Genomic DNA, 24,387 nt, shown 5'->3' on the forward strand with positions numbered 1-24,387 from the left:
CAACAAATGGACCAGACACGGGCTGGTGAAAGCGGAATACAAGATCAGGTGATGCTTGCATGTGAAAAGAAATACATCTTCGCTCGCTCAAGTGAAAAAAAGAAGTTCAATTGTGTCACCGTTACTTCGGAGACTAGCGGAAAAATCAAAGAAAATTGTATGTACATAACATGGACAAGACTTTCGAGTAGATCCCCAGCCAAAGAAGAAAAATTCCAAAATGACCAAAAACGCGGGATCAAGACGACCAATGTCTATCTTGGTATCAAAAGCAAATCGCGAGGATGTACCACTGATATCCGACTCCTGATGAAAGAGATACAAGAATAAAAGAAACAACCAGCCTTGTGCATGCTATGTACGCAACGGGCACCAAGTGACCAAATTCAGCGAGGAGCAACATCAAATGAAACTTGATAGTACAGATCGTAACATGGCAAAGGGAACTCCAGAATAGAATGGGAAATCGTTACAAGGTTCTGATGTTTATTGCCGCATGTCCCACGTAGGACGAAGGTTGGAAATCAAGTCATCCTTGGTACCCACAGTTTCCGGGGGCAGGCGGCTGACACGGTACGCACCAGTGCGAATATTGTGCAAATGGGCTGCTGAAACTCCTGAGCGGGTACTGCGAATGCTACCGGCGTCGCTCGCAGTATCTTGGTTTTTGAAACGAGGGGGAGGCGCGAAATCCAGATTGTCGAAGGCGCCTGACTTTCGCAATTGATGTCTGAAGAAAGTTAGATTAAAACGTAAAAGGTGCGGTATGTAACTCACGGGCTAGGCATTGGTGCTAGGTCGTCAAATACAGATACAAGAGGAGTGTGGGCTCGGACCATTGGGCTGTATGGCCGCACGCCACCTAGAGGTGTTTCGGGACGGCCGTCTCTCTGGTCCTTGAAGCTCGATCCGGGAGCAAAGTCGATGGCCGTCATGATAGCATCGTCCTTTAAGAGATGAGGGGAAGGAAGCACGTTGAGAGGTGATGGCGGAGGGGCCGGCTTGCGTGGGCCTCGAGCACCTGGGAACCGACCCGAGGCCGAAGAGAACGCACGCGGCCCGGGGGGTTGAAATCTCTCGCTGTAACCACCAATTGACCCGGAGGCCATATGACGAGCTGCACCTTGGAATCGGGGAGGAGCACGTGGAGGAGGAGTCATGGCGCGACGATTGACCGGTTCAGCGTATGGTGCTGGAACTGCGTCGAAGTATTCCCCTGTTACTGGATCGTAGACGTAGTCGTCGTCGTGATGGTAATAATCAGGGTCAAAGTCCTCATAATATGTTTCCCTTTGCCCAGCCTTACTCTCGTCGAAATACTCCTTGTAAAAGGAACGAATGCGGTTGGCACGCTGCTCGGGGTTGTCAGCCGGGTCCTCTGGTGGCAGAGGGCGAAGGCCCATTGTCATACGGCGGGTATCGCGACGGGGGTCGAGTCTCAGGTTGGAAGATTGCGGTGGCTCCTCGGGTAACTTGGGCACAGGTGTGTGACTATTATCTTCTTCGCGAACAGGATGACTCTCTGCTTTCTCGACGTTCACAGCTGGAACACTTGGGTTTGACCTCCTTTCATCTCCATAATCGCTAGCGCCATCGCTTGATGGGAGTGAAATTCTAGGCATTGGGACTGGCGTGTCATGAGTAGGCATAGGACTTGATTCGAAATGAATGGGAGGTGGGCTCCGTAGCGGGAAATCTGGTTGGTGTTCGGGAGGAATGTTGGATAGTGCAGGTCCAGAGGCCGGGAGATGAAGTTCTTTATTGCTCTCAGTCGCCGGGCTTGTCTCGTGGATCGGTGTCAAGCCTGGGACATGGACGGGACTCGGACTCCGGGGCAAGTGCAACTCGAAGCCAGTGTCATTTGGTTGAGCATGGCTGGCGAGGTTTTGTGTACTCTGCTCAGTTGATCCGTTGTAGAGAGGGGGGGATGAGCGAGATATCCTCTGTGCATTTCCAATCAAGCCCTGATTCATGTCGTCGCCATAAGCTCCTCGTCTGGTCGAACCCGCAACACTCGCAGCATCGTCATAGCCTCTCCGCTGCGAATGGATGGACTGACCATCCTGACCGTAGTATTGATGCACGTGCCGATAATTCTCATTCTCAGCCATAATTGACCGAGATAGCGAGTTCAAAGACTCTTTAGAGCCGCGAATGCTGGTAGGTAGCATATAAGGGCTGGGTCCAATGTCGAGAGATACCCCTTTCATGTGATAATTTTGTTGGGCATGCTTTTCGCGCATGGATTTCCCCCCGCTCGAGGGGAGATCCATGCCAAAGTCGAGAGATTTGTGCTTATCATTTGCATCTTCGTTTCGGAGTTTCTTCACGTTTCTTCGATGTAAGAAGAAAAGGACCACGATAGCGCAGACAATGGGGATTCTACTACACGTTAGTATAGTTATCAAGGGTGGGACACGGTGCCTCATACACGGCCCCAAGAACGACAGGTAATGTTGTATTACTTGTCGTACTAGTGGGTTTTTCGCATCGAGCCGAGTTGTCCCCATCTTCACACGTCGACGATCGTTCAGAATCATCCGGCATTCTCTTCACGAGGGTTGGCGTCTCCACCGGGGTCGATATCTTCACGAGGGTCGGTATCGGTATAGTATCCGGATCGAGAGGGGTAGTTCGGATTCCCAGGTATTCTCCATGGCGATGTGCATGTTGATGACGGTGCATGTCTGCCTAGTTTCGGGTGGCAAATGCACCGCGACTGAACATTCAGGACGAAGAATCGCACCAACCCATAAGAGCTTTCTATGGCGAGATGAGTTCAAGTTCGAGAATGATGGGATCGAGATCGAGAACAAGATCGACACCGAGGTCGTAGTTGGACGCTTTGGTAAGGAGTGAACGGAACAAATGAGTTCCCAAATGAGCGTGGCGGCCAGCGGCCAGGCGAAATTATAAATGAATGACTAGGTATCGAGAGGTCGATATCCGTTGGTGTGAGGAAAGAACGATGTGGGAAAAGAAGGTGGTGAAGTGCGCGGGAGAAAGAGGGAGAAAGAGCGAGGGAAAGGATGAGCGGCGCCTGAGCGAGGCAGCGCCCCAACTGGGGGACTAGCAGGCTGTCCTAGTACGACTTGTAGCGGTCTAGATGACTTTGCCCTCCTGTGGGGGCCGCTGTTGGCGCGTTTCTCCTGTAAGGGCTCTTCCACACGCTTTCTCTTCCACAGGATATTATTCGCCTCTGATTGGATTCAGGAGGTTGTTAACTCATCAATTATCTATTCCCTCTGTTCAGGCTCCAAGGACCAAAAGTCACTTGTGGAAGGGGGAAAGCCCTTCGTTTGCTTCAAAATTGGTTAACCCCTGAGGCGCGGGTCCATTGATTGACGGACAGAGTAATAATAACAACACTGGGTCCACTTCTCATCTTGCACATACAACGTATGTATCTTGGGTGGTTTCATTCAGATAAGGAACACAATTCAACGCTCTTGAGATATTCGCGGGTAGTATATATGTAGCTCATAAGCATGCTTTAATGGTGCCCCTTTTCTTTTTTTTCCTCTTTGGCGTCCCTTGTGTCCCCTCATGCAGTCGGGGAAGTAAGGCGCTAGCGTCTCAAACTGGATCCCGGCCCCTGAGGCCCCGAACTTTGAACACAGCCAAGCAGGGTCTAGCGTCAGGTACCCCCTTTATTTCAGCCAATGGTACGGAGTACAATCGCGCCGATCCCACATATCAAAATTCTTACACCGTTCTTCGACGGTTCAACTGCTCCCTCGATCTCTTCAGGGCTCTGACCGAAACCTCAAACAATGGTCTTGCAGAGCCTAATGTCATTCCATCATTGGGAAGTCTGGAAATGACAAATACAACTTGAATGATCTCTGAACCAAAAACCCACAGGTAGTACAAGCTCTCAGAAGTAAGCAAGGGCCCAGCATAAATGGCGGGTTACTGGTAAATTGTCGCGTCTTGGCTCCCCTTCTGATGCCACTCAATCAAACTTGAGACACCGGCGCGCCACGCTGCTTGTTTGTCAACAAAACCCGTTGGTGACGCTTGGCTCGATTCTCGAACAATATCTGAAGATCCTGAGATCCAATACCTGCATCTTGCCGTTTCCCCTTCAACATAGTTTGACTTGTGGAAACCGTAGCTGGGGGGTTATACTTTGAGATGATCGTGCTTGACACTCACGATAATGCCCCGGTGTATATGTATCATGACTTCGGCTCCCTCCGTTGTATGCTCTGGGCAGCTGGGCCTCGGGCACCGTAAGTTCTGATCCTGGCTTGACATTATATATTTCGATGCATTGCACTATTGTTATAACCCAAAATAACAAGATATCCTAATTGTCTAAACAACTTCTAAAGTCCTGAAGGATGATCTTACTCCCGGGAGCTGTTACACCTCGGTATAACCTATCACTCCACCTGACAAAGGATTGCTACCATAACTAAACCAACGGATCCAACCCCAACCCGATGCCCGATGCATGCTGCAGAACCATGACGGACAGGTAGGATGACGTCAGTGGAGATAGTCGACGGACTTACTTCCAGGAACGCAACCTTGCAAGAGAACATTCCAAGGGCGTCAGGATCATTTAGCATAGCCATTGATTGCTAATATCTTGGATGACCAATATGCACGATACCACCTGTCAATATTCGACCTCTCAAGATCCTGCCCGAAGACGTTCATTCCGCGGAGTGGAGCTAACCCAATGCGTGGTCTTCAGATGTAGGTTGAGACTCCAGACCACGGATGACGGCGCAGATGAAGATGACCGTGGATCAGACCGCAACGCCAGCGGATGGCATCATATACCAAAACTGTGAAAGGCGATATTTTTTCGAGCCGGCTACAGTGTGAGATTGGAACTCTGCCGACGTTATCAAGCTGAGAAGTCATCACTCCCTGAAGAATTTCTGTATAGATCCAGCTTTGCTCCCAATGCTGGTCCGATGCCCAAGGAGGTACTAAGTGGCGACTTATCGCAGAAATTGAGACACAATCGAGCGCTAGAAGGCTGTCGAAGGCGCCCAATGCACCGGGCTAAAATGAAAAAGTTTTCTGGATCGGCCCTAATGCCGAGATCTAAATCTATAACAAGAACGTGGAATCCATTGGATTGCGATAGTTTGGAGACACTGTGATCGTTTTGAATAATTCCATCGTCTAGATCCAGGCATATATATACTTGAGTTCTCAACCCCCACCACAACGACTGCCTCGGTCGACGGCCGACTTAAATCGCCCCTCACGATTCTATCATTTATCAGTCATCATGCACTCAGCAGCAGACCCTGAGAAGGGCCGCGAAACTGAACACAGTTCAGATAACGATAGCCAGATTTACCGCGCCGAATCGTACTCATCCTATAGTACTTCCTCTAGCGATGACGCCTCGGACTCTTATGGCGATGCCGAACGCATGTCGCGAACGCAAACCGCCCAGACTCAGCCAGGTTGCGGGCTAGAACGCCACCCTACAGCGTTGAGTCGGATTGCAACACAACGAAGTCAGCACACTGCAACTGTTGGCGCACTCAGGACACGCCCGTCGAGAAAGCCCTTGCCCGAATTTGGAGCAGGCAAGCCATACCCACCCCCACTGCCAGAGAAGGAGGAGTATGTGGTGGAATTCGTTGGCCCCGATGACCCCCTACACCCACAGAATTGGTCGTTCAAGAGGAAGTAAGCATTCAATTATATCTGTAATGGTCAAATTACCACTAACCCGTCGTGCTAGGATCCTGGTTTCGGCGCTTCTCGCCTTTACAACCTTCAACTCCACATTCACTAGCAGTATCTTCTCGGCCGCAAACTCGGTAGTTTCCTCAACGTTCAATGTATCGACAGAAGTTGGCACCCTTGGAATGTCGCTCTACGTACTCGGGTTCGCGTTCGGACCTACACTATTCTCACCACTGTCGGAACTCCTCGGCCGGCGGTTACCTATACTAATCGGTGTTTTTGGATTCACAGTTTTCCAGTTCGCAGTTGCCACGGCCGAGAATCTGCAGACGGTCATAATCTGTCGTTTCTTTGGAGGTTTCTTCGGAGCATGCCCCTTGGCTGTTGTTGCTGCTGTCTTCTCAGACATTTATGATAACCGCCATCGCGGCCTTGCCATCACGATATTCACCATGATGGTCTTTACCGGCCCCTTATTTGCGCCTTTTATTGGAGGTTTTATTGTGGAGAGCTATCTTGGCTGGCGTTGGACAGAGTACCTCCCAGGTATCATGGGTGCAGCTGCTTTCATGCTTGATCTGCTCTTCGTTGAAGAGACTTACCCTCCGGTTGTCCTGGTCAAAAAGGCGGAAGAACTCCGTCGGAGAACCAAGAATTGGGGCATCCATGCAAAGCAAGAAGAGGTTGAGATCGATCTGCGTGAGCTGATTACCAAGAATTTCAGCCGGCCAGTGCGGATTCTATTCAGCGAACCGGTACTGCTGCTGCTGAGCATTTACATGGCTTTCCTCTATGGCCTCTTGTACCTGTTCATGACAGCATACCCCATCGTTTTCCAGCAAATTTACGGTTTCAACAAAGGTGTGGGTGGACTGCCTTATTTTGGCCTCATAATTGGAGAATTCTTTGGAGGACTCTTCATCATCGCCCTGCAACCTTGGTATAACAAGAAGCTCGCTACAAACAACGACGTTACCATTCCTGAATGGAGATTACCGCCAGCTATCATCGGCGGCGCAGCATTCGCAGGGGGCCTCTTTTGGTTTGGCTGGGGTGGCTATCAATCGAGCGTTCACTGGATTGTCCCTACAGTATCAGGCCTTCTCACCGGCTTTGGTCTGCTCTGCATCTTCCTTCAGTGCCTCAACTATATCATTGATACCTACCTCGTTTTGTAAGTCCCCCCGTCTTGCTAGACCACCCCAATATATCGTTGATATCATATCGATACTAATACAAATTCCAGTGCTGCATCCGCCCTAGCAGCGAACAGCATTCTCCGGTCCCTCGCCGGCGCAGGCTTCCCACTCTTTGCTCCATACATGGTAGGCAAGAAATCCATATTCTTCCTAATAATACTGACATATCGCTTCAGTTTAAAGCTTTAGGTGTCAACTGGACCGGAACCCTTCTGGGCTGCGTCGCCGTTGTCCTCATGCCCATCCCTCTGCTTTTTTACCTCTATGGCTCTAGAATTCGACAGAAGAGCAAGTTTGCTGCTGAATATACTACCGTCGCCAAAGCTCACGAGGACGAAGAATAAGCGGCATCCCCATCGTTTCGACAACGCCGATTTCAATTTGGTGAGACCGTCTAATTGATCAAAACGGCCATCAAGTCCACCTAAAAATCTCCGCGTCAAATCCGTTTTTCTATTGCGATATATCCCGCCAGAGCACAAATTCCCCGAGTTCCTTCCTTTCTTCCTGTTTCTTGGCTTGTCAGTTCATTTTGATTTTGATATACCCTTTTGCATTTAAGTGCGCGCGTTTATAGACAGAGATACCCACTGTTTCTTATATTTCAACTGGGTTGGAACCTGCGCTGCATTTGATTTTGGTGATATTTGGTTGCTTGGGTTGACGTACATATTGATCCAAACTACATAATATGGCATCGACTATGATTTACCGGGTGCTTGCGGTACACCTGTGAAATCCATTTCCGATATATCAAGGTACTATACTGGTTCTACAGTATTATAGAGACAAATTCAGTTCATCAGGTGATCATCTTATGTCTTGTTCTTTTTTATCATGTACCATTAAACCCTGATATCCATCCATCATACACCAGTTTATGACAGGAAAAAAAAAAGAAAGAAAGTAGTAACACCAACTAGCCCAGACATTCACAAGAGCCTCCCAAGGTACACAAGACAGAGCCCACGGAGGGGTGTGGATATACACCAACAGGACCAGTTGTACAAAAAGAGACATATCTGAGTGATAGAAGAAGAGAAAGAAAAGAAACAGAGTACTCCAGAAAAGGAACTCCTACTCCGTCGCAAAACGAATCAGAAATCGAAATGTAAGTTGGTCGGTTAGAGAAGGATAGTCGAATAAGTCGAGGAAAGTCTTGTAACAGTTATTGTCGGTCATGTCGTCCCATATGCTCGGAAGAGTCATTAAACTTTTGAAAGTGTGCAATTAGACATAGAGAGGAAAAGGGTATAGAGCTCGGCAAAGCATGAAAAAGCCAAACGTCTCAACTAACGCAGGATGTCTCAAAATTCGAAAGATCGTCATGTGAAGGATGCTCGAATATGCGGCTGAATGGCGGATGGGATGGGCGTGTGTTTTCTTCGGAGCCATTCGTAACCCCTTCTGCTTTTCGGACCACTTCTTTGAGTGCACGGGTTACAACACCGGCCCGGACCACAAGGTCCCGTAAAGACTGCGTGTCAAAAGGGAGTTTCTTTGACCGTGGAAGGTGAGGAGGATTCATAACAGTGGGGTCCTGAGAGAGACGCTGGTGATAGATCAGATCTAAGACAGAATTTGTTTTGGTAGACAGCACAGCTAGATCTGGCCCAAACGAGGTAGTTGCGCGGGCGGCCGTGTTTTCCGAGAGTGACGCTCTCCAGGACTCGCCGCTGGCACGCTTCCAAGGATCATTGTTCATATTGGAAGACTCGACTTCAGAGTCATCGAAGCTGAAAGTGAGCGAGGTCGGAGATCGAGGGGGTGAGTGGCTGCCATCGTTGTCGTCATCGTCGTCAAGTGTTGCTAGGTCGACGATTCCTTCAGCTTCTTTCCAGAGCTCACTTGACGGGCCCCGGACAATGTTCAGGAAGCTTGCTTGATGCCGGAGCCGCTTAAGCTCCTCAACTAATAGAGTCAGTTCTTGAACCTGCCCGAATTGCCCATGGAGGCTAGCTTGGCGCTCCATGATTGCTTGAGGTACCACCACGCTTTGACGGTTCGTCTCTTTGTTCGGTTTCACATTCTCGCTCATTGTAGTCTCTTCCTTGTTGTCTTCAAACTCAAAGTCACTGTCCCAGTCTTCACTGACGCCTTTGCTACCCAATCCCCAAGTTCCAAATTTGCCTGATGTTTGCCGTGACTCGTTGGGAAGAACGACGGGTTCCCTCGCAACCGGGACACTCTGGCTTCGATAATGCAAGGTATTGGGCGCTTTCCGCCCAGTGGCTCGACTGCCACGCATGCCAGCAGGACCATGTTTCCCATGTACAGTTCGCGGACGCCCATCGGGCCCGGAGCCCTCGCGGTCAGCCCTTGACTGCTCGGACCAGTCAAAGATATTCATCCTCGGAGATGTATCTCGAGACGCATCTTGACACTCATCCATTAATGCCGCCAAATTTGGTGTATTTGAATGATTAAGTTCTTCGTTGTTTCCCAAAGACATTGCGCCGAAATTTGCCGGTGCCAGTGAAGGGCGGATAGTTTTGTCCCCCGGCAACGAGGCGACCATGCTTTGAGAATCTTCGTCATCACTCAGGTCAGAGGGAAACGATATTTGACTGTCTCCTTCATGGACTTCTGCAAGATTTCGCGTGACTAGAGTCAATGGCGTTTCCCGTTGCGACTCAAGGTTGCTAGGTTGAATCGATGGGCGAACGAAAGAGCCGGGTAGGGTTTGCCTTGCGGGCGGCTCATCAACGATCTCTGGAGAGAATGTTCTGTCAAAGATAGTTTCGATCCGAGGTGACTGAAAACAAGAACTGTCTGTGGTCATATGGGTGCGAATCGAGTCGAACGCGGTGTCGCTCAAAAAGTCGGTGTCATCCTCATCACCAGAGGTGAATATTCGGGTGTCGTCAGAGCCAATGACAGTTGATGCCGGGTCCGAAGCAGCAAGAGAATGGCGTTTAGGTCGCCGACGAAGGGAGCCCCTCAAGGAATACAAGTCAGTTGAAGTATGACGGCTGACGTCTCGATAACGAAATGAGCCTAAATCAGCCGAATACTCTTTGCGATAAGACGAAACCACCTTAGACTTTCGGCCCATGATACCCGAGCTGAAGATATCAGCGTCCGACGTGGTCGGCGGCCGCCTGAAGACGTTGGGATCGGTAATGTTACGTCTTCCGGGGGCTCGCGGGGAAACCCAGATAGCCCCTTCTACATTAGGCATGTTGGGTAGAGGGGTCGACGCTGCTCTCCGCTTCGGTCCTGCAAATGATCCGTTACGAAACACTCTAATATCCAATGGCGCTGCATCATCTGTTGGCGACTTTGGACATGGTTCTTCAGGTGGCGATTGACCCTGCTCCCCCAATGGCTTCTCGGGATTTTGTGGGCTTTCCTTGAACGGGTCACGAAACTCGACTGACGGGTCTATCGTGACTTCCGTCGCGGTCTCTTTCTTCGCGATTGAGGTCGCGAGGAGAAGGGTTGGAGCAGTATCGGTATGCGGAAGAATGCGCCGCACACTTGGATCCCTGGGTTTCGTCGCCGTCGAAAACCTACGAGTCATTCGCTCGGAAAGCGTATCAGAGCTTGGCGATATATATGGTCTCCAGTCGTCATTTCCAGGGGGTTTGCTCGTGGGCTCCAAAACGGTGTTCAAAGCCAAGCTAGGTTCAAAGCTTAAACTGTGAGTTGCCTTGTGTTTGGAAGTCTCCGATCGTTGATAACTTGTTGCGGGTCTGCGTAGCGCGCTGGGAAACGAAGGGGAAGACACCGTGTGTGCGAAGAAAGGATTCGCATTTGAATGCTGAGATTTGGGCCTCTTCACGAGCTTGTTGGGTGCTCTGCGTTGGCTGGAGGGGCGGGACGAGGAGGAGGCTGGGCTGGCTGGTTCTGGGAACGACGGAGAGTCTGGCGTCTGGAGTGAGAAACGTTTATCGGGCTGGAATGATAACCGCCGAATCCAGGAAGATGAGGGTCGTCGGGTATGTGAGGAAGTTGGTGTATTATCGTCGGTTCGTAGAGGCGGCAAGGTAAGAGTCTGTCCACGGCGCCGCAATCTTACTCCAGCAAATGATGTTTTTCTGCGCGCAATAATCCCATCTTCAGTTTGTTCCGTGTAAAGAGCGGCATTCTCTCGAGCTTCCGAGAAACTAGCAGCAGTGACCCTGGATTCAGTTTCGGCCGTTACAAACGTTTTAGAGGGTCTTGAGTCGTTGTTTTGAAAGGAAAGCGGTGTCGTATGCGTGGCTGGTAAAGGAGCGTGTTGCGGCTCTAGAAATTGCGCTCGCTCAGCGCGACCGAGCGCAAAGCCGGTGGCCGCGATACCGACGGTGCTAATCGCACAGAGCTGAAGTTTTTAATTAGCCAGCTCGATAGCACAAGCAGGGAGTAATAGCACGATAGCTTGCAAGCCCCCAAGACAGCCGTAAAGTAGTGGCGGGGAACAGAGCGGGTGTGCGCTGGTGGGAAATTGACAAGAGAGCAAGGGTAAACTCACCGTCGATACATGCTCCATTCTCAGAGGAGGCCAGGAGCAGTATCAAGTATCATGAGGCTTAGATGAGGGACATTGATAAATTGTGGAGGAGTTGACATCCCATCTGCATTATCATGCACGAGGTAGGTTCAGGTGGCTGGACACATCAGAAGAGATAGGAGTATTTGATCGGCGAGGCAGACGACAGGACGCTCCCCGATCACAACGCCAACTATCACGAATGGAACAAATAGAAGCTGTATTCTTCGCTACGCAATAGTGCGCTTGAAAGATGCGTGAACCTGGCGTGTTCAAGGATGAGGGGAAAGAATTGAGTGGAGTGGTAGGTCGGGTCGGAGCTTGGAGTCTAGAGGCCAAAGGAATGGACGCAGATCGAAAAGAATGTCAGGTACGAGAGAAGGAATGGTGAGGAGAGAAGTGAGATTGCTACCGAGAGGGTCGGAAAGAGTGTCCTGGAGTTCTTCCTGACCCTATCGGTTGGGAGAGAACGCGACCGTCAGCTGGGAATAATAAGGAAGAGAAGCGGAAGAAGTATTAGAGTAATACTGCTGGAGGTTAAGTCAACAAAGCCGCGGAGTGGGACTTTGGTCTCTGGTTCGAGGAGACTTGACTAGAGGAATGGAGCACGCTAGGAGTTCCACCCCCAGCCAAAGGACAAGACTCGATCTCGGTGATACCGGCCTTGAGTTGAGAACAGTACGCGGTTGGAATTGGGGACGAGGGAGAACCTTCAGACTATTGGCAAACAAGGTCTATTCATCCCGTGTGTTATAAACTTCAAAACTAGCTATTTTGTATCTACAACGGACATGTATGAATCTGCTCCGGCATACGGCCACTGCTGTCCTATCAATTAAGGTCTATCTGCAAACTTGTGACTGACGATGCAATCGATTGACAATGCCAGTCACTGACTAAAACGACGCCTTTATTTTCCGGCTCGCAGGATCTTCAGGCTTCAACTCTTCATCTGGGATGAACCACGACCAAAGGTAAACAAACAATACCTAGGCAGCCTTGACAAGCTAAATAGATTAATTGAGCGAGACATGATTCCTCGTTTCCACAGTGTGGACGGCTGGACGCAGGACTGGCAGGAGTAGTGCACGATGTTCCGATGGGGAAAAGCGAGGGAATTTTCTCACTGAACTGGGGCAAAGATGAAACCAGGGCGCCGTAGGGAATCAGGGATTGTTCAGCTCATCTGTTCCTTGTCGACATCCCTTGCCGGCTATTGGCCCAGACCATCCTCATCGTCGGCTAGGCGGGTAATAATAGATCGTACCGACGAGCTCTGTATTGGCTATAATTGCTTCCCTTGTCCACGTCGATTGATGCTAACTGTGCATTAGAGGAGCATGTGTTCCATTGATTGTGACTATGTACTGTCAACCTTGCACATGGCCCTCGAACGCGGCCTGTTGTCACATCATCGGAAGCCTTGCCCTCGTCATCAGCGCGTTGACTACGGGGCTAGGGTAGAGCGGAATATTCCAAGAATCCCAAGGTTCAAGGAGTTTTGCAGCTCGCCAGGACGATCCCCACTTCCCTCGATCCTCTCAACTTGGCTGGCTGAATGATTTGGTGGAAATTAATTGACCGGCCGAGTTGCGAGATCTGGATCGCAGATGAAGGTGGGTTTTATTTTCCGTGGTTGATGTTTTGTGTTCCCACAGGTTCTCCAGAGCAGACAAGGTACCGCGAGACACTTCCAAGGTTCGGCTGTGTTGTTCTTTCTAACTTCTCTCGTTCCTGATACTATATGTATGTTGTATGCTGCATCTTTAGCCCGCGCGAAGAAGGTCCTTCTGCCCAACATTGCTTGCGCAATGAGCAGACAGTTGTTAGTTACTTCAAACTTCCAGAGGACACATTATCTGAGCACAGATGTAACAATCGTCGTCAAGAGTACCCATTTTTTTTTTTACACACGAGAACGTGGCCAAGTTCTCGAATCTTGAATCCCCTCCACTTCAAGATTCCAGCCTTCGAGGTTGCATCTGTTGATCCCTCTCGTCATGATGACGTAAATCGCGATGGAGTTTATTTTGACGGTTTTCTGCCGATTTAATTATCATCTCACAGCAGATCTGGAGATTCGGTGACTCTCATCCCCTTGTGCCTTCGTTTCTCGCTTCCTGGCATATCGCGGCATATAAAACTATCTAATCTCCATTCGACTCCTCTCAAGACGCGCACTAGCCACACAGCCTCACAAGAGTATAAACACCCCAGAAACGCTAACGATGACTATGGGCCCGCCAGTTGCTGAACCGCCTACCTGCTGTCAGATTCCAAAATGCTTCAATAATGTTTCACATTGCTCCATTCTTTGCATTCTTACCCTTGCTGATAAGCTGCTCTCCTCACGGACACTGACTGGATGGTCGGCGCTCTGAAACTGTCCCTGTGCAGCTTTCAACAAGACGCCCTTGCCTCGAGGATACATGACGAAGATCTTACTTGAGACCATTGTCCTAGCTCATCTGCCCCCTTGTTCTTACCCAGTCAACATCAAAACAAACCTGTGATGGGAACCACCAGCGTCTGGCTCTTGGTTATTCCCTTCGGGTCATCACCCTGGACAACGAAACGAAATGAGAGTCTGTGCATCAATTGGCAACGCTAAGCTAGGATGGCACGGCCTTCATTGACAAATGCCTACTCTTGATCGCCGAGAGGCCCCCTAACTAGCGCAGTAATAAAGAGAAGATAGGAGGGTAATCCTTGCGATTGAACCGCACCGAGCCTTCTGGACTCTGGGTCCGATCGCATCGTTGTTGCACTTGGGCTTCAATGGACAAATTGTATTTGATCGGCTAGGCAAAGTGTATGCTTTGCGTCCAGGCCCTTCCAATACTGACGGCCATATACGAAGGGATTTGATGAGGATGTGTCTTTTAGCCAAAGGTTCTAGATGGTCTCGTCGCTGGCCAGTGGCATCGCTTATAATTTGTCCAATATCACGTGACCTAGAATATTTCACGTGACTAGATATGCGAATCAAGAGATCGTAACAATATGATATATTAAGGCTTGTTATGCCACAAATCGAATAAATAGGTGTCAGATCAGACCCAGAAATCAAGAGACATGACTCATTATGAGTGCACGATATTCCGTGAGGAGCCCGTGGCTCTTCGGTCCGAATGCAAACAGTCGAAGAAATCGTTGCTCCACAATTCCGCCACTTCAAAGTCTTGCGAGTCTCGACCAAGTCAACGGACAGAATAATAACCATTCTGTCAGCGCAAAAGCATAGGTTGAACTCTGTATAGAATCGTGTTCTTGAAGGTGCATCGCTATTACACAAGTCCTTCTCAACCCGTCCCGCCGACAAGATGGAGGCGGAACTGCAGGCTCAGATCCCCGGACTTGACCGTGTGGTTACAGAGTATTCAGTTGTAAGTGCTGGTATTGCAATAAAACATCCTTGCAACAGAAACTGATGACACACAGGGCTATTTGACTCATGCTTCTGAAGCCTACGTTGAGGACGCAAATGCGCCGTCCCCGCTAACCGAGGCCGCTGATATGGTCACAGAGCTACTGGTATCTGCATCGGGTGACTTCTCAGACCAGAACCAAGAAGCCATCCGCAACCTCGTCGAGAAATTCATCTCATCACTTGGTGCATCAGACGGCGTCGACGCAGAGCGCAGGCAGATGCCCTTTGCCGCCAAAAAGCTCGACCAGGCAATCAATGTCGGATCCCAGCGCAACATCTCCTCGACTCTGGGCCTTGCTGGAGGAAATGTCGACTTGGAGTCTGTAGGTACGCGAAAGATGGAATCCCGCGTTGACCGTAAGAAGCTGGAGAAGGCCGAGCGCAAGATTCGCGCCAAACAGGAGAAGAAGCAGATGAAGACTGTGCAGTATGAAGCATCACGCTTGCTCGACGAGCCGGACGCCGCCTTGTCATACGAGGAGTTCTACATGGCTGTCAACCCCCTTCAGTTGGGATCGGATTCTCAGGCAAAGAGCAAGGACATCAAGCTCGATGGCATCGATATCTCTATTGGCGGCAACCGCATTCTTACAGATGCTGCGTTTACCCTGGCGTATGGTCGTCGGTATGGTCTTGTTGGTCAGAACGGTATCGGTAAGAGTACGCTTCTTCGCGCTCTAAGTCGCAGAGAAGTGGCCATTCCTAGTCATATTTCGATTCTCCACGTCGAACAAGAAGTAAGTGCTTGTCTCTCAAGGTGATTGGCTTGTACTGACTGTTTTAGATCCGAGGTGATGATACTCCGGCTATTCAAGCCGTTTTGGATGCGGACGTGTGGCGCAAGCGCCTCCTTGCTGATCAAGATGTTGGTGGATCCATGCTTTGGTACTCTTACACTCACTAACTGTGCAGAAAATCACCAAACAACTCGCAGCCATTGAAGCAGAGAGATCGTCAATGGCCGATACATCTAAAGATGCTGCCAGACTTGATCACGAGCGAGAGGGTCTTGACATCACACTCAACGATATCCACGCAAAACTTGCAGAGATGGAATCAGACAAGGCAGAATCACGAGCAGCTAGTATCTTGGCTGGTCTTGGTTTCTCCCCTGAACGACAGCAATATGCGACAAAGACATTCTCTGGTGGTTGGCGTATGCGTCTCGCCCTGGCTCGAGCTCTGTTTTGTGAACCTGACCTACTTCTTCTGGACGGTGAGTTGTCTCCTCTTACGTTTGGATATGCTCTAACGTGATATAGAACCGTCCAACATGTTGGATGTGCCATCTATTACTTTCCTGTCCAATTACCTGCAAGGATATCCAAGCACTGTTCTAGTTGTTTCTCACGACAGAGCGTTCTTGAACGAAGTTGCCACTGATATTATTCATCAACACTCTGAACGTCTCGACTACTACAAGGGAGCCAACTTTGGTGAGTCTCACGCGCAATATTCGTAAAGACGATGCTGACGGTGTAGATTCCTTTTATGCAACAAAGGAGGAGAGGAAGAAGAACGCCAAGCGCGAGTATGAGAAACAAATGGCTGAACGGGCGCATCTGCAAGGTTGGTCCTCTGCCTTTCCTTTCGACAGTTTACACTAACTCTATCAGCGTTCATCGATAAATTCCGATACAACGCCGCCAAGTCATCCGAAGCGCAGTCAAGAATTAAGAAGCTGGAGAGGATGCCTGTCCTCACTCCGCCGGAAAGCGACTATGTCGTGCACTTCAAGTTCCCAGATGTCGAGAAGCTTTCTCCACCAATTGTGCAAATGACCGATGTCTGCTTCGGATACACAAAAGAAAAGCCCCTATTGAAGAACGTCGATCTCGATGTACAACTCGACTCGCGTATTGGTATCGTCGGACCCAACGGTGCCGGTAAGACGACAGTGCTGAAACTGCTCACCGGCGCACTCGAACCTACCTCCGGTCTCATGTCGCAGCACGGCAAACTGCGCATCGGATACTTTGCGCAGCACCACGTCGATGCTCTGGACATGACCACCAGCGCTGTGAGCTTCATGGCAAAGACATATCCTGGAAAGACAGACGAAGAGTACCGTCGTCACCTCGGAGCGTACGTTGTCCCTATCCATCTTGAGCTCCATCATGTCTTTCATTTCAGAGAACGTTCTAACTCAAATGTTTAGTTTCGGTATAACCGGCATGACCGGTCTCCAGCGCATGGAGCTGCTCTCCGGAGGTCAAAAATCCCGTGTCGCCTTCGCGTGCTTGTCCCTGACGAACCCACATATTCTTGTTCTCGACGAACCGTCTAACCACTTGGATATCGAGGGTATGGACGCGCTGTCCGAGGCGTTGCAGAGATTCGATGGTGGCGTTGTTATGGTCTCTCACGACGTGACGATGCTGCGGAATGTCTGCACTAGCCTCTGGGTTTGTGACAAGGGAACGGTACAAAAGTTCGATGGTACGGTTGACGCGTACAAGAAGAAGATTAGTGCGCAGGCCAATGAGGCTGGTGTTGCGGCGGCTCATTAGGTAGTCTAAAAGTCGAGAATCAGATTGATCAAATACTGGATAGGAAGCAGAATCCCCCCATGCCCTTCTGCTATGCACTCAATACAAATGAAGTGAGCACTGCTCTTCCCGTGCTGGGCGTGCCTCTTCTGCCCTGAATATGAATCAGGGAGATCTGCTGCGAGCGCTTGCTAAACTTTCCCTCACTCCCCACCCCTAAGCCAGAATGGCCTTTACATCTTCCAGATTGAGTCCGCTCATTTCAGGGTAGATGGCCCGTACGCCGAACCAGCCGACAACACAGACTATCCCATATAGCGCAAACACCAAGCTGGGAGACAGCAATTCCATCATAGGGAGAAATGTGAGCCCGACTATGAAGTTCGAACCCCAGTTCGTGCCAGTAGCGAACGCGGACCCCAATGAGCGCACATTGAGAGGGAAAAGCTCTGATTGCTGCCACGGCACATTCCCTAGACCAAAAGCATACGCGGCGGTATAAACAGTAAGGCATAAGAGGATGATGAGTGGAAGAAAAGAGCTATCCGGGGCGGCATCGCGCGCGGCGTGCTCTGGTGAGATCTTGGGCAGCGTCACTGCGGAGAATGTGAGGGCACAGACGAAGAGTGAAATGACCATGACAGGTATTGAGTAAAGGAGGATCCGGCGGCGCCCAATTCGATCGATATATGCAAATGCGAGTAACGTGAAGAGGAAATTGGTCATGGCCACGGACAACGAGGTGAGTGTTGGCGAAGAGAACGACAAAAGAGAGAAGATTGTTGCAGAGAAATACATCAGGCTGTTAAACCCGCAGAGCTGCTGCAACGCTTGCAGCATCATGGCGATTGTCAACGCTCTCCTGTTGGCACCAATCAAGAATAGGTCATGCGCTCTGTGCTTGACGCTTGCAAGCCACTGTACACCATCTGTTGTAGACTTGCTCTGGCCCAACTCTTCTTCAGCAACTTCCTGCTGTATATTCCGCAAGATTTGCTTCGCTATCTGGTCGCTATCCGTGTTGTTCTGGTAGACCTTTGACAAAACAGCCATGGCCTTGTTCTCAAAGCCTGCCTGTACCAGCCATCGAGGGGTTTCGGGCAGCGCCACAACAATGACGAGCTGAAAGACGGCCGGGAGCATCCCTAGGCCCACTATCCAGCGCCATCCTCCGCTCATGTAGGAGAATAGCCAGCCGACAATATACGCGATCACCTGACCCCCAGTGATAAACAGGCTCAATATTGTAACCAGCCTCCCTCTTGCGTTTGACGGTGCCAGTTCTGAGATATATCTGCGCTATATGTTAACTCCCAGTTCAGATATATTCCGCGCCTCAAAACATTAGGCTTACAGTGGAGTAACCAAGCTCGCGCTGCCAACTGCGAGACCAACAATACTTCTCCCAAGTATCATACCCCATACCTCATTCGTTACAGCCTGTATGAATGCGCCGACAGTAAACAAGATGTCTGCGACAAGAATAACCCTCCTTCGGCCAAGTTTATCCGCCAAAATCCCAGCCAGCGGGCTGGCGACCAAAGCGAACAGGCTCGTACATGAGGTAACCAAACTTTTATCCAAGGTTGTAAGAGGGCGATTCGACAGATCAGAGCCGATAGATACGAGGGTAGAAGAGATGACGCCGGTGCTTTAACATTGTTTTGGTGTCAGTCTAATCCTACCGCGAGACTGATGTGCGCCAACATACTCATAACCAAAAAGGAGCCCACTAATACCAGCGGAGAAAGTCAAGGACCATATAAACCGGCCGCTCGAGTATTCTGTGTTGGCTTCGGGGATCTGGCTTGCCTGGCTATCATGCTGCCTTGCTGGGCTCTCCGCGGCGAGGAGAGGGGCGTCGGGGGTGGAGCTATCGCTCTCGTCTCTGCTGCTCATGGCTTGTTACCGTAGGCTCCTCGAGACATCTGTCGTGAGCATCGACCGTCGATAGATATAAATATCAGCTGGCCCTGCAACCAGGGAGGAGGTAAGGTGGAGGACAAGGCCATGACTGATCTATTTATGGGGTAAAGATCGGTGGAAGCCACGGGACCCACTCGCCCGTTCCAGTCAATTCAAAGGCCGGCCTCGGATTCCTCGGACTTCCTTACAACCAGATGTGCAAGAATATACAACGTATGTGAGATAGAATGTTTGTTTGATACTTGGTATTATGATAGTTGCTTCGGAGGCGACATTGAAGATGAGATACAGCGAAAGGAAACCCCGGTTTATCCGTGATGATGCGTGGTATAGGGTTGGTAGGGAGAACAGACGATAGGGCAATAGAATGGCTAGGTGGAAAGGCACTGCTACTCTTCGATATCCTTCACCTTCTCCCACTGCCCCCGCAGATTCTCCTTCCACAGGCTGACCTTATTATCTCCGCCACTCACAGCGAGAATGTTCCCGCTGGGGCTCCAACTTACCCGCCACAGAACAGTGTCGAACTCGAGCACCTGGCTCGTCCACTGTGTAGGGTTCGACGCATCGGCGGTCCAGACACGAGCTGTCTTATCCTGCGCTGCAGAGGCAATGTATGACTTGGAGAGTATGCTGGGTGACCAGGCGACGTCCCGAACCCAGTCGGAGTGCCCTTCCAGTGTCTGTGTGAGGTTGTAGGTCTTTGTTTCGGGGCTTGTTAAGTATTATTAGTAGCCGATCTGTTCGACATAAGACAGCAAGCCATACCTGTAGTCCCAAATCTTAAGCAAGTTGTCGCTTCCACCCGTCACGAACCTCCGCTGCTGGCCGGGTCCTGGGCTGGAACTGATCAGACTACCCGGAGCAGCGGCGGGGGCCCAGCTAATTGAGTTGACGCCCATGCCGTGCGCATGGAAAATCTGGTGTGTCCAGCTGTTGTCGCGGAACTCGAGGACACTGACATGGCCGTCGGACGAAGCGCAGGCGAGAAGACATCCAGTCTCATGGGGAGCCCATGAGATCATGTTAACCGAAGCGGTGTGGAGTGAGAAGTCGAAGACCTTGGTCCAGGCGCCGCCGCTAACAGGCGCCGTGGAGCTTTGGTGTTGCTCGCGCCAGATGAGCACTTTTCCATCGTAAGATGAGGACGCGAGGATTGTGCCGAACTTCGGGTGTGCCTATAGGCCGAAGAAGGCGCGTTAGACTGGGTCGCTCAGAAGGTATGTTTGCAAAAGTGATGGTTTTCAACGGTTATAGCTTCGTGGACATACCCATTCGACACACCATACTGGACCCTCGTGGCTGTGGGCATTTTATTAGAATCGGGAGCGTAAAACCGGGAATGATCAAAGCTCACCCCTTTAAGGTCTCGACCAACTTATGTGTCTCGCCCTCAATCTCGAATATCTTTATCGTCTTGTCTGATGAACACGTCGCCAATCGGCGGCCGTAGTAGTCAAGACCGGCATCGTGCTGTAGAGCGACAGAAAGTCAGATGGTGTAGCACAAGTAGGCTTGACGCAACGTACGATCATATCATCGTGGCCAGAATTCGAAATCACTTGAGCGGCCGCCTAGAACAGGAGCAGGGAGGTTAGTCAATTCAGGACCCAGCCCCGCCGACTCGAAATAACTGGTAACGGAGACATACCATGTCGGGCAAGCTGCAGCTCTATGGCAGTAACAAAAGGTGCAGGAAAAAGGTGGGGGAATGTGATCGTGACGGAGGTGATATCAACAGAGCGATGGCCCAAACAGCAGCAAAACACCAGCTGGTCCGTTTCGGGCTTGTTTCGCTGTGGGATCTTATCTTATCGGCCGCTGACTCAGCTGCTTCGGCACGTGAGAATCGGGCCTCGGTTTGTTTCCCGGTCTTGCCTCTTGCCCACGACTCTCCTGCTCCTCACCTTTCTTGATTCCTGACATTATTATTGCCCTTTCTCTCGTTGTTCCTTTTCTACTCATTGCCTACACTACGTCAAGTGTCTAGAGTGCTGGTCGCTTTGTCTGCGACAGGATATTGCTTGGATAGACCTACCTTATTGTATAGACTGGGACATCATATCGATCGGCAATCATGAGTGACGCTCTGTGTGGCCCGTCGAACGCTCTGCAGAACTTTCAGAAGCATACTTCTGTTGACAGGACGCTGCAGCAAGACAGACTAGTCTCACGGCAGTCTCCATCCCAGGTACGCCGCTCCCGCTTCTGGACCATGTAGTCCGTGCTCACATCTTCGATTGCAGGGCTTCCGCTCTCAGAACCACAGTGAAGGGATTCTTGACCCGGAATTCGCCGCTTTTGAGTCGAATAACCTCTTGGCTGGATCGTTACCCAACGTTCAACATGCAGGCAACTTTGTACCTCCAGCCCCGCACATGGCAATAACCCATCAGCCGGAAGCTTCGAATTGGGCAACAGACTTTCAAGGTTTACGCATCTCAGGGCCCGCGCAACATATAACACATCAGCCTGGACCTTCCACTGCTCATATGCATGCCGGTCCACAGCAAGGTTGGCATAATGAATTTTTGAGACAGCAGCAGCAGCACACACCTGCTCAACAGCCTCAAACATTTACTCCAAGATTTCAGTCATCTTTTGCACCTGGATATACTGTGAACGCTTCGCAAATGAGCACTCTGGCCCCTACACAAGCAGCAAATCAATTTTCGGCGACGGAAGCATTTGATGAATCCGCCTTTGAAGCTGCATTCGAGCAGGCCAAAGCGGACATGGCGTCTCAGTTTGAAACCTCAGTACTTGAGACGCAAGCCAGCGACTTGGAGACTAAGGCAGATGACAAGAATGTCAGCGAGGAAGTGAATATTCAGGAAACGGCTCCAGAGACAATTCGGATCGGATCGGATACTATTCCGCAAACCAACAGAGAAGATCCGCAAACGATGGCGAATGATGCGGATGAGCTTGCTCGGACGGCGGGGCAGCTATTGAACAGCGTCAGCCATGACACCAGCCAAAAGTTCCGGGAAAGCAATTTCTTGGCGCTAATGCGGCGCATTCGGGACCGGGAAGTCCAAGTTGAGGGGGATGAATTTCGCGAAGTCAGTACCAGTCCGTGATTGTTCCAAAATTTCGGCTGGCGTGACCCGTGCGCTGGTATAATTGAATCTCTAAGATGGCGCTTGTCTCTGCTAATCAGGTTTCAGACTGCGCAGTCTCTACATCCCGGTGGCAAGTACTACCCGGAAGGTAAACTGCAGCAGCGGGACGAAGGGAAACGAGCATGGAGGGCGACCAGCCAGAACGACTACGTCCATGTTACTTCCGATGAGAATAGTAAGTTTGACGATATACCGCGCCAAAGACCCTCCACGCCGGGCAATTGCACTGGCCTAGAGACCTGACAGTTCACCGCGACGACTAGATTCAAAACCCCCATTGTCTCGTGAGACAACCACGTCAGCCACGACGATCAACGACGCAACGTTGAATACGCCGGACACATCGAACACCGAGGCAGCTAGTCATTCTGGGTCGGGCGACTACGACACGCTGTTTGCAAGCTGGAATCATGGTGACCGCTGGGCATAAGTACATGTTGATGCATGTTGTTTCCTTATACCCATGTTTCTGTACTTTGAGCGATCGGTATTGTTTACTGCATTGGATAAGCACACTGCATAAGGAGAGGGTCTTGGCTACCCTACTTGCTGGCGTTTAGGAAGATCAATTCCAAATCAAGAGCATACCTTCTTTCAAGGTTAATTTGTCATTGCGATGCTAGACTTTATTGAGATGGGCAAACACGTGACCCCATTCAACCCTCCCTTGGGAAATATTCTTCCCTATTGACAGGCAAAGAACAATACCTCAATAACTAGCTTCCACCCTTGATGCTATTGTTGCCTGGCACTCGCCTATTGAGCTCATTCGGAAGTCAATCGACTGCCGGGGTTACATCTTAACGGTGCCCAATATGCTTATGATTTCATTTCGCATTGCTATTGTTCCGCTGATCATGGCTGGATCATGCCGGCGGGTTTGAATAGATTTAGCACTTCTATTTTTGCTGCAATTTGCTGTATATATACTACAACGCTGCAGCTAGAGATGATCTCGACAATTATCTTCTTCTCGGGTTACTCAAGCCAAAGAGGATCATACATCGCGCTTCTTCGTACCTATAAAACACAGCCAAACCAGATCTCAAGCCAACATGCTGCCGCCTTCAAATAACAGGAACAATCCGCTTCTCCAATACCTCGAGAAACTCGCAGCAGTCACTCACCGACCGCGACACCTTCCACCTAGTACTCGACCGCCACCGCCACCATATACAGCTTCTTTCTCCTCTCAAGATTCAGAGCAAGACTGGGATGAGGATTACGATTATGACGAAGACTACGACGAGTACTACGAAGCAAAACCAGAGCGACGAGCAGACTCAAAATCAACTACAAGCTCAATTCGCGCCCCAGCAGCGAACTCAAATACAATCACCATTGACCTCAACTCGTCGATTCAGATCAAGGGTGATGCCAATACCATCATCATCACGTCGGACTCTGTCCACCAGCAGCATGCCTCATATCAGGGCACTAGTACTCGGAATCTACGGCCGGAGAGACCATCAGCCGCAGCCGCAGCAGCACCAGCTATAAGCTCTAAACTTGCAAACACAACATCCGCTATCGTCGCCGCGCTCCAGAAGTCCGGTGTTTTATCCGGACCTGGATCGGGCCCCGGGTCCAGCGCAGCTCCCTCGGTGAACATCAACATCGACGCCGGGATCAGGGTTGACGGCATTCGAAACGTCGTCTGTTTCGGAGCTGGGTCTTTACCTCTTGCTAAGCGGTATCATGATGCCGCTGGGAGGAAACGACGGGCTCAATCGGTATGTTCTATGATTGTATCTTACGTTGTCGATCTGGCGCTGACGTTGTGTTTTTTTATTCAGGAGCCCCTGACTGGAGGGGAAGAGAAGAGGAATAGAGTGATCTAGTCCTCCGCGTCGTTGCATGCTCTGCAATAGCATTGTGCAATAACGTTTTGGTTTACCCAGCCTCACAGGGGTCTTGGTTTGTCCTGTCTTGTTTCGCGTGCCTGGAGCACGCCACAGGAAAGAAAGACCCTGTGGTACTTTATGCGATAGCTAGACAGATACCAGATTGTTGCTTCTTTTAAATGGGCTGGAAATACACGAATCCAGTACGCTGGTTTTTATTGCTCTTCACACAACGA

General features: G+C 50.4%; 8 protein-coding genes across 8 annotated transcripts; 4 read left to right on the forward strand and 4 right to left on the reverse strand.

Annotated features, from left to right (window-relative positions):
- Nucleotides 1-408: 408 nt before the first annotated feature.
- BJX68DRAFT_135202 (uncharacterized protein) lies at nucleotides 409-3,043 on the reverse strand. Its single transcript, XM_071036366.1, has 3 exons — nucleotides 2,432-3,043; nucleotides 778-2,382; nucleotides 409-730 (listed from the first exon to the last, which is right to left on the reverse strand). Exons 1-3 carry the CDS (start codon nucleotides 2,683-2,685, stop codon nucleotides 487-489), a joined length of 2,103 nt encoding a protein of 700 aa, XP_070896612.1. The 5' UTR covers nucleotides 2,686-3,043; the 3' UTR covers nucleotides 409-486.
- A 2,040-nt stretch (nucleotides 3,044-5,083) lies between these two features.
- Nucleotides 5,084-7,440, forward strand: BJX68DRAFT_135209 (MFS transporter). The gene is made up of 4 exons (XM_071036367.1): nucleotides 5,084-5,664; nucleotides 5,720-6,838; nucleotides 6,911-6,989; nucleotides 7,040-7,440. The coding sequence occupies exons 1-4, from the start codon at nucleotides 5,255-5,257 to the stop codon at nucleotides 7,205-7,207; spliced, it is 1,776 nt and encodes a 591-aa protein (XP_070896613.1). The 5' UTR covers nucleotides 5,084-5,254; the 3' UTR covers nucleotides 7,208-7,440.
- Nucleotides 7,441-8,017: 577 nt separating this feature from the next.
- On the reverse strand, nucleotides 8,018-11,605 carry BJX68DRAFT_135215 (uncharacterized protein). The gene is made up of 2 exons (XM_071036368.1): nucleotides 11,320-11,605; nucleotides 8,018-11,169 (listed from the first exon to the last, which is right to left on the reverse strand). The coding sequence occupies exons 1-2, from the start codon at nucleotides 11,335-11,337 to the stop codon at nucleotides 8,152-8,154; spliced, it is 3,036 nt and encodes a 1,011-aa protein (XP_070896614.1). The 5' UTR covers nucleotides 11,338-11,605; the 3' UTR covers nucleotides 8,018-8,151.
- Nucleotides 11,606-14,384: 2,779 nt separating this feature from the next.
- BJX68DRAFT_135232 (putative AAA family ATPase GCN20) lies at nucleotides 14,385-17,375 on the forward strand. Its single transcript, XM_071036369.1, has 8 exons — nucleotides 14,385-14,723; nucleotides 14,779-15,504; nucleotides 15,552-15,632; nucleotides 15,680-15,983; nucleotides 16,030-16,203; nucleotides 16,250-16,336; nucleotides 16,384-16,852; nucleotides 16,926-17,375. Exons 1-8 carry the CDS (start codon nucleotides 14,661-14,663, stop codon nucleotides 17,275-17,277), a joined length of 2,256 nt encoding a protein of 751 aa, XP_070896615.1. The 5' UTR covers nucleotides 14,385-14,660; the 3' UTR covers nucleotides 17,278-17,375.
- Nucleotides 17,376-17,472: 97 nt separating this feature from the next.
- On the reverse strand, nucleotides 17,473-19,155 carry BJX68DRAFT_256851 (putative MFS myo-inositol transporter; the record flags this gene model as incomplete). Its single annotated transcript, XM_071043241.1, has 3 exons — nucleotides 17,473-18,550; nucleotides 18,611-18,907; nucleotides 18,968-19,155. The coding sequence occupies 3 exons, from the start codon at nucleotides 19,153-19,155 to the stop codon at nucleotides 17,473-17,475; spliced, it is 1,563 nt and encodes a 520-aa protein (XP_070896616.1).
- A 226-nt stretch (nucleotides 19,156-19,381) lies between these two features.
- sec13 (GTPase-activating protein SEC13) lies at nucleotides 19,382-20,945 on the reverse strand. The gene is made up of 6 exons (XM_071040952.1): nucleotides 20,834-20,945; nucleotides 20,712-20,756; nucleotides 20,540-20,655; nucleotides 20,454-20,484; nucleotides 19,951-20,360; nucleotides 19,382-19,896 (listed from the first exon to the last, which is right to left on the reverse strand). The coding sequence occupies exons 1-6, from the start codon at nucleotides 20,834-20,836 to the stop codon at nucleotides 19,572-19,574; spliced, it is 930 nt and encodes a 309-aa protein (XP_070896617.1). The 5' UTR covers nucleotides 20,837-20,945; the 3' UTR covers nucleotides 19,382-19,571.
- A 126-nt stretch (nucleotides 20,946-21,071) lies between these two features.
- pex20 lies at nucleotides 21,072-23,050 on the forward strand. Its single transcript, XM_071036370.1, has 4 exons — nucleotides 21,072-21,373; nucleotides 21,429-22,247; nucleotides 22,353-22,482; nucleotides 22,571-23,050. The coding sequence occupies exons 1-4, from the start codon at nucleotides 21,260-21,262 to the stop codon at nucleotides 22,735-22,737; spliced, it is 1,230 nt and encodes a 409-aa protein (XP_070896618.1). The 5' UTR covers nucleotides 21,072-21,259; the 3' UTR covers nucleotides 22,738-23,050.
- A 312-nt stretch (nucleotides 23,051-23,362) lies between these two features.
- On the forward strand, nucleotides 23,363-24,148 carry BJX68DRAFT_269224 (uncharacterized protein; the record flags this gene model as incomplete). Its single annotated transcript, XM_071046276.1, has 2 exons — nucleotides 23,363-24,040; nucleotides 24,104-24,148. 2 exons carry the CDS (start codon nucleotides 23,363-23,365, stop codon nucleotides 24,146-24,148), a joined length of 723 nt encoding a protein of 240 aa, XP_070896619.1.
- Nucleotides 24,149-24,387: the final 239 nt, after the last annotated feature.

The sequence above is a fragment of the Aspergillus pseudodeflectus genome (genome assembly GCF_044049435.1).
Source record: "Aspergillus pseudodeflectus strain CBS 756.74 chromosome Unknown BJX68scaffold_37, whole genome shotgun sequence".
In the NCBI taxonomy this organism is placed as follows: Eukaryota; Fungi; Ascomycota; class Eurotiomycetes; order Eurotiales; family Aspergillaceae; genus Aspergillus; species Aspergillus pseudodeflectus.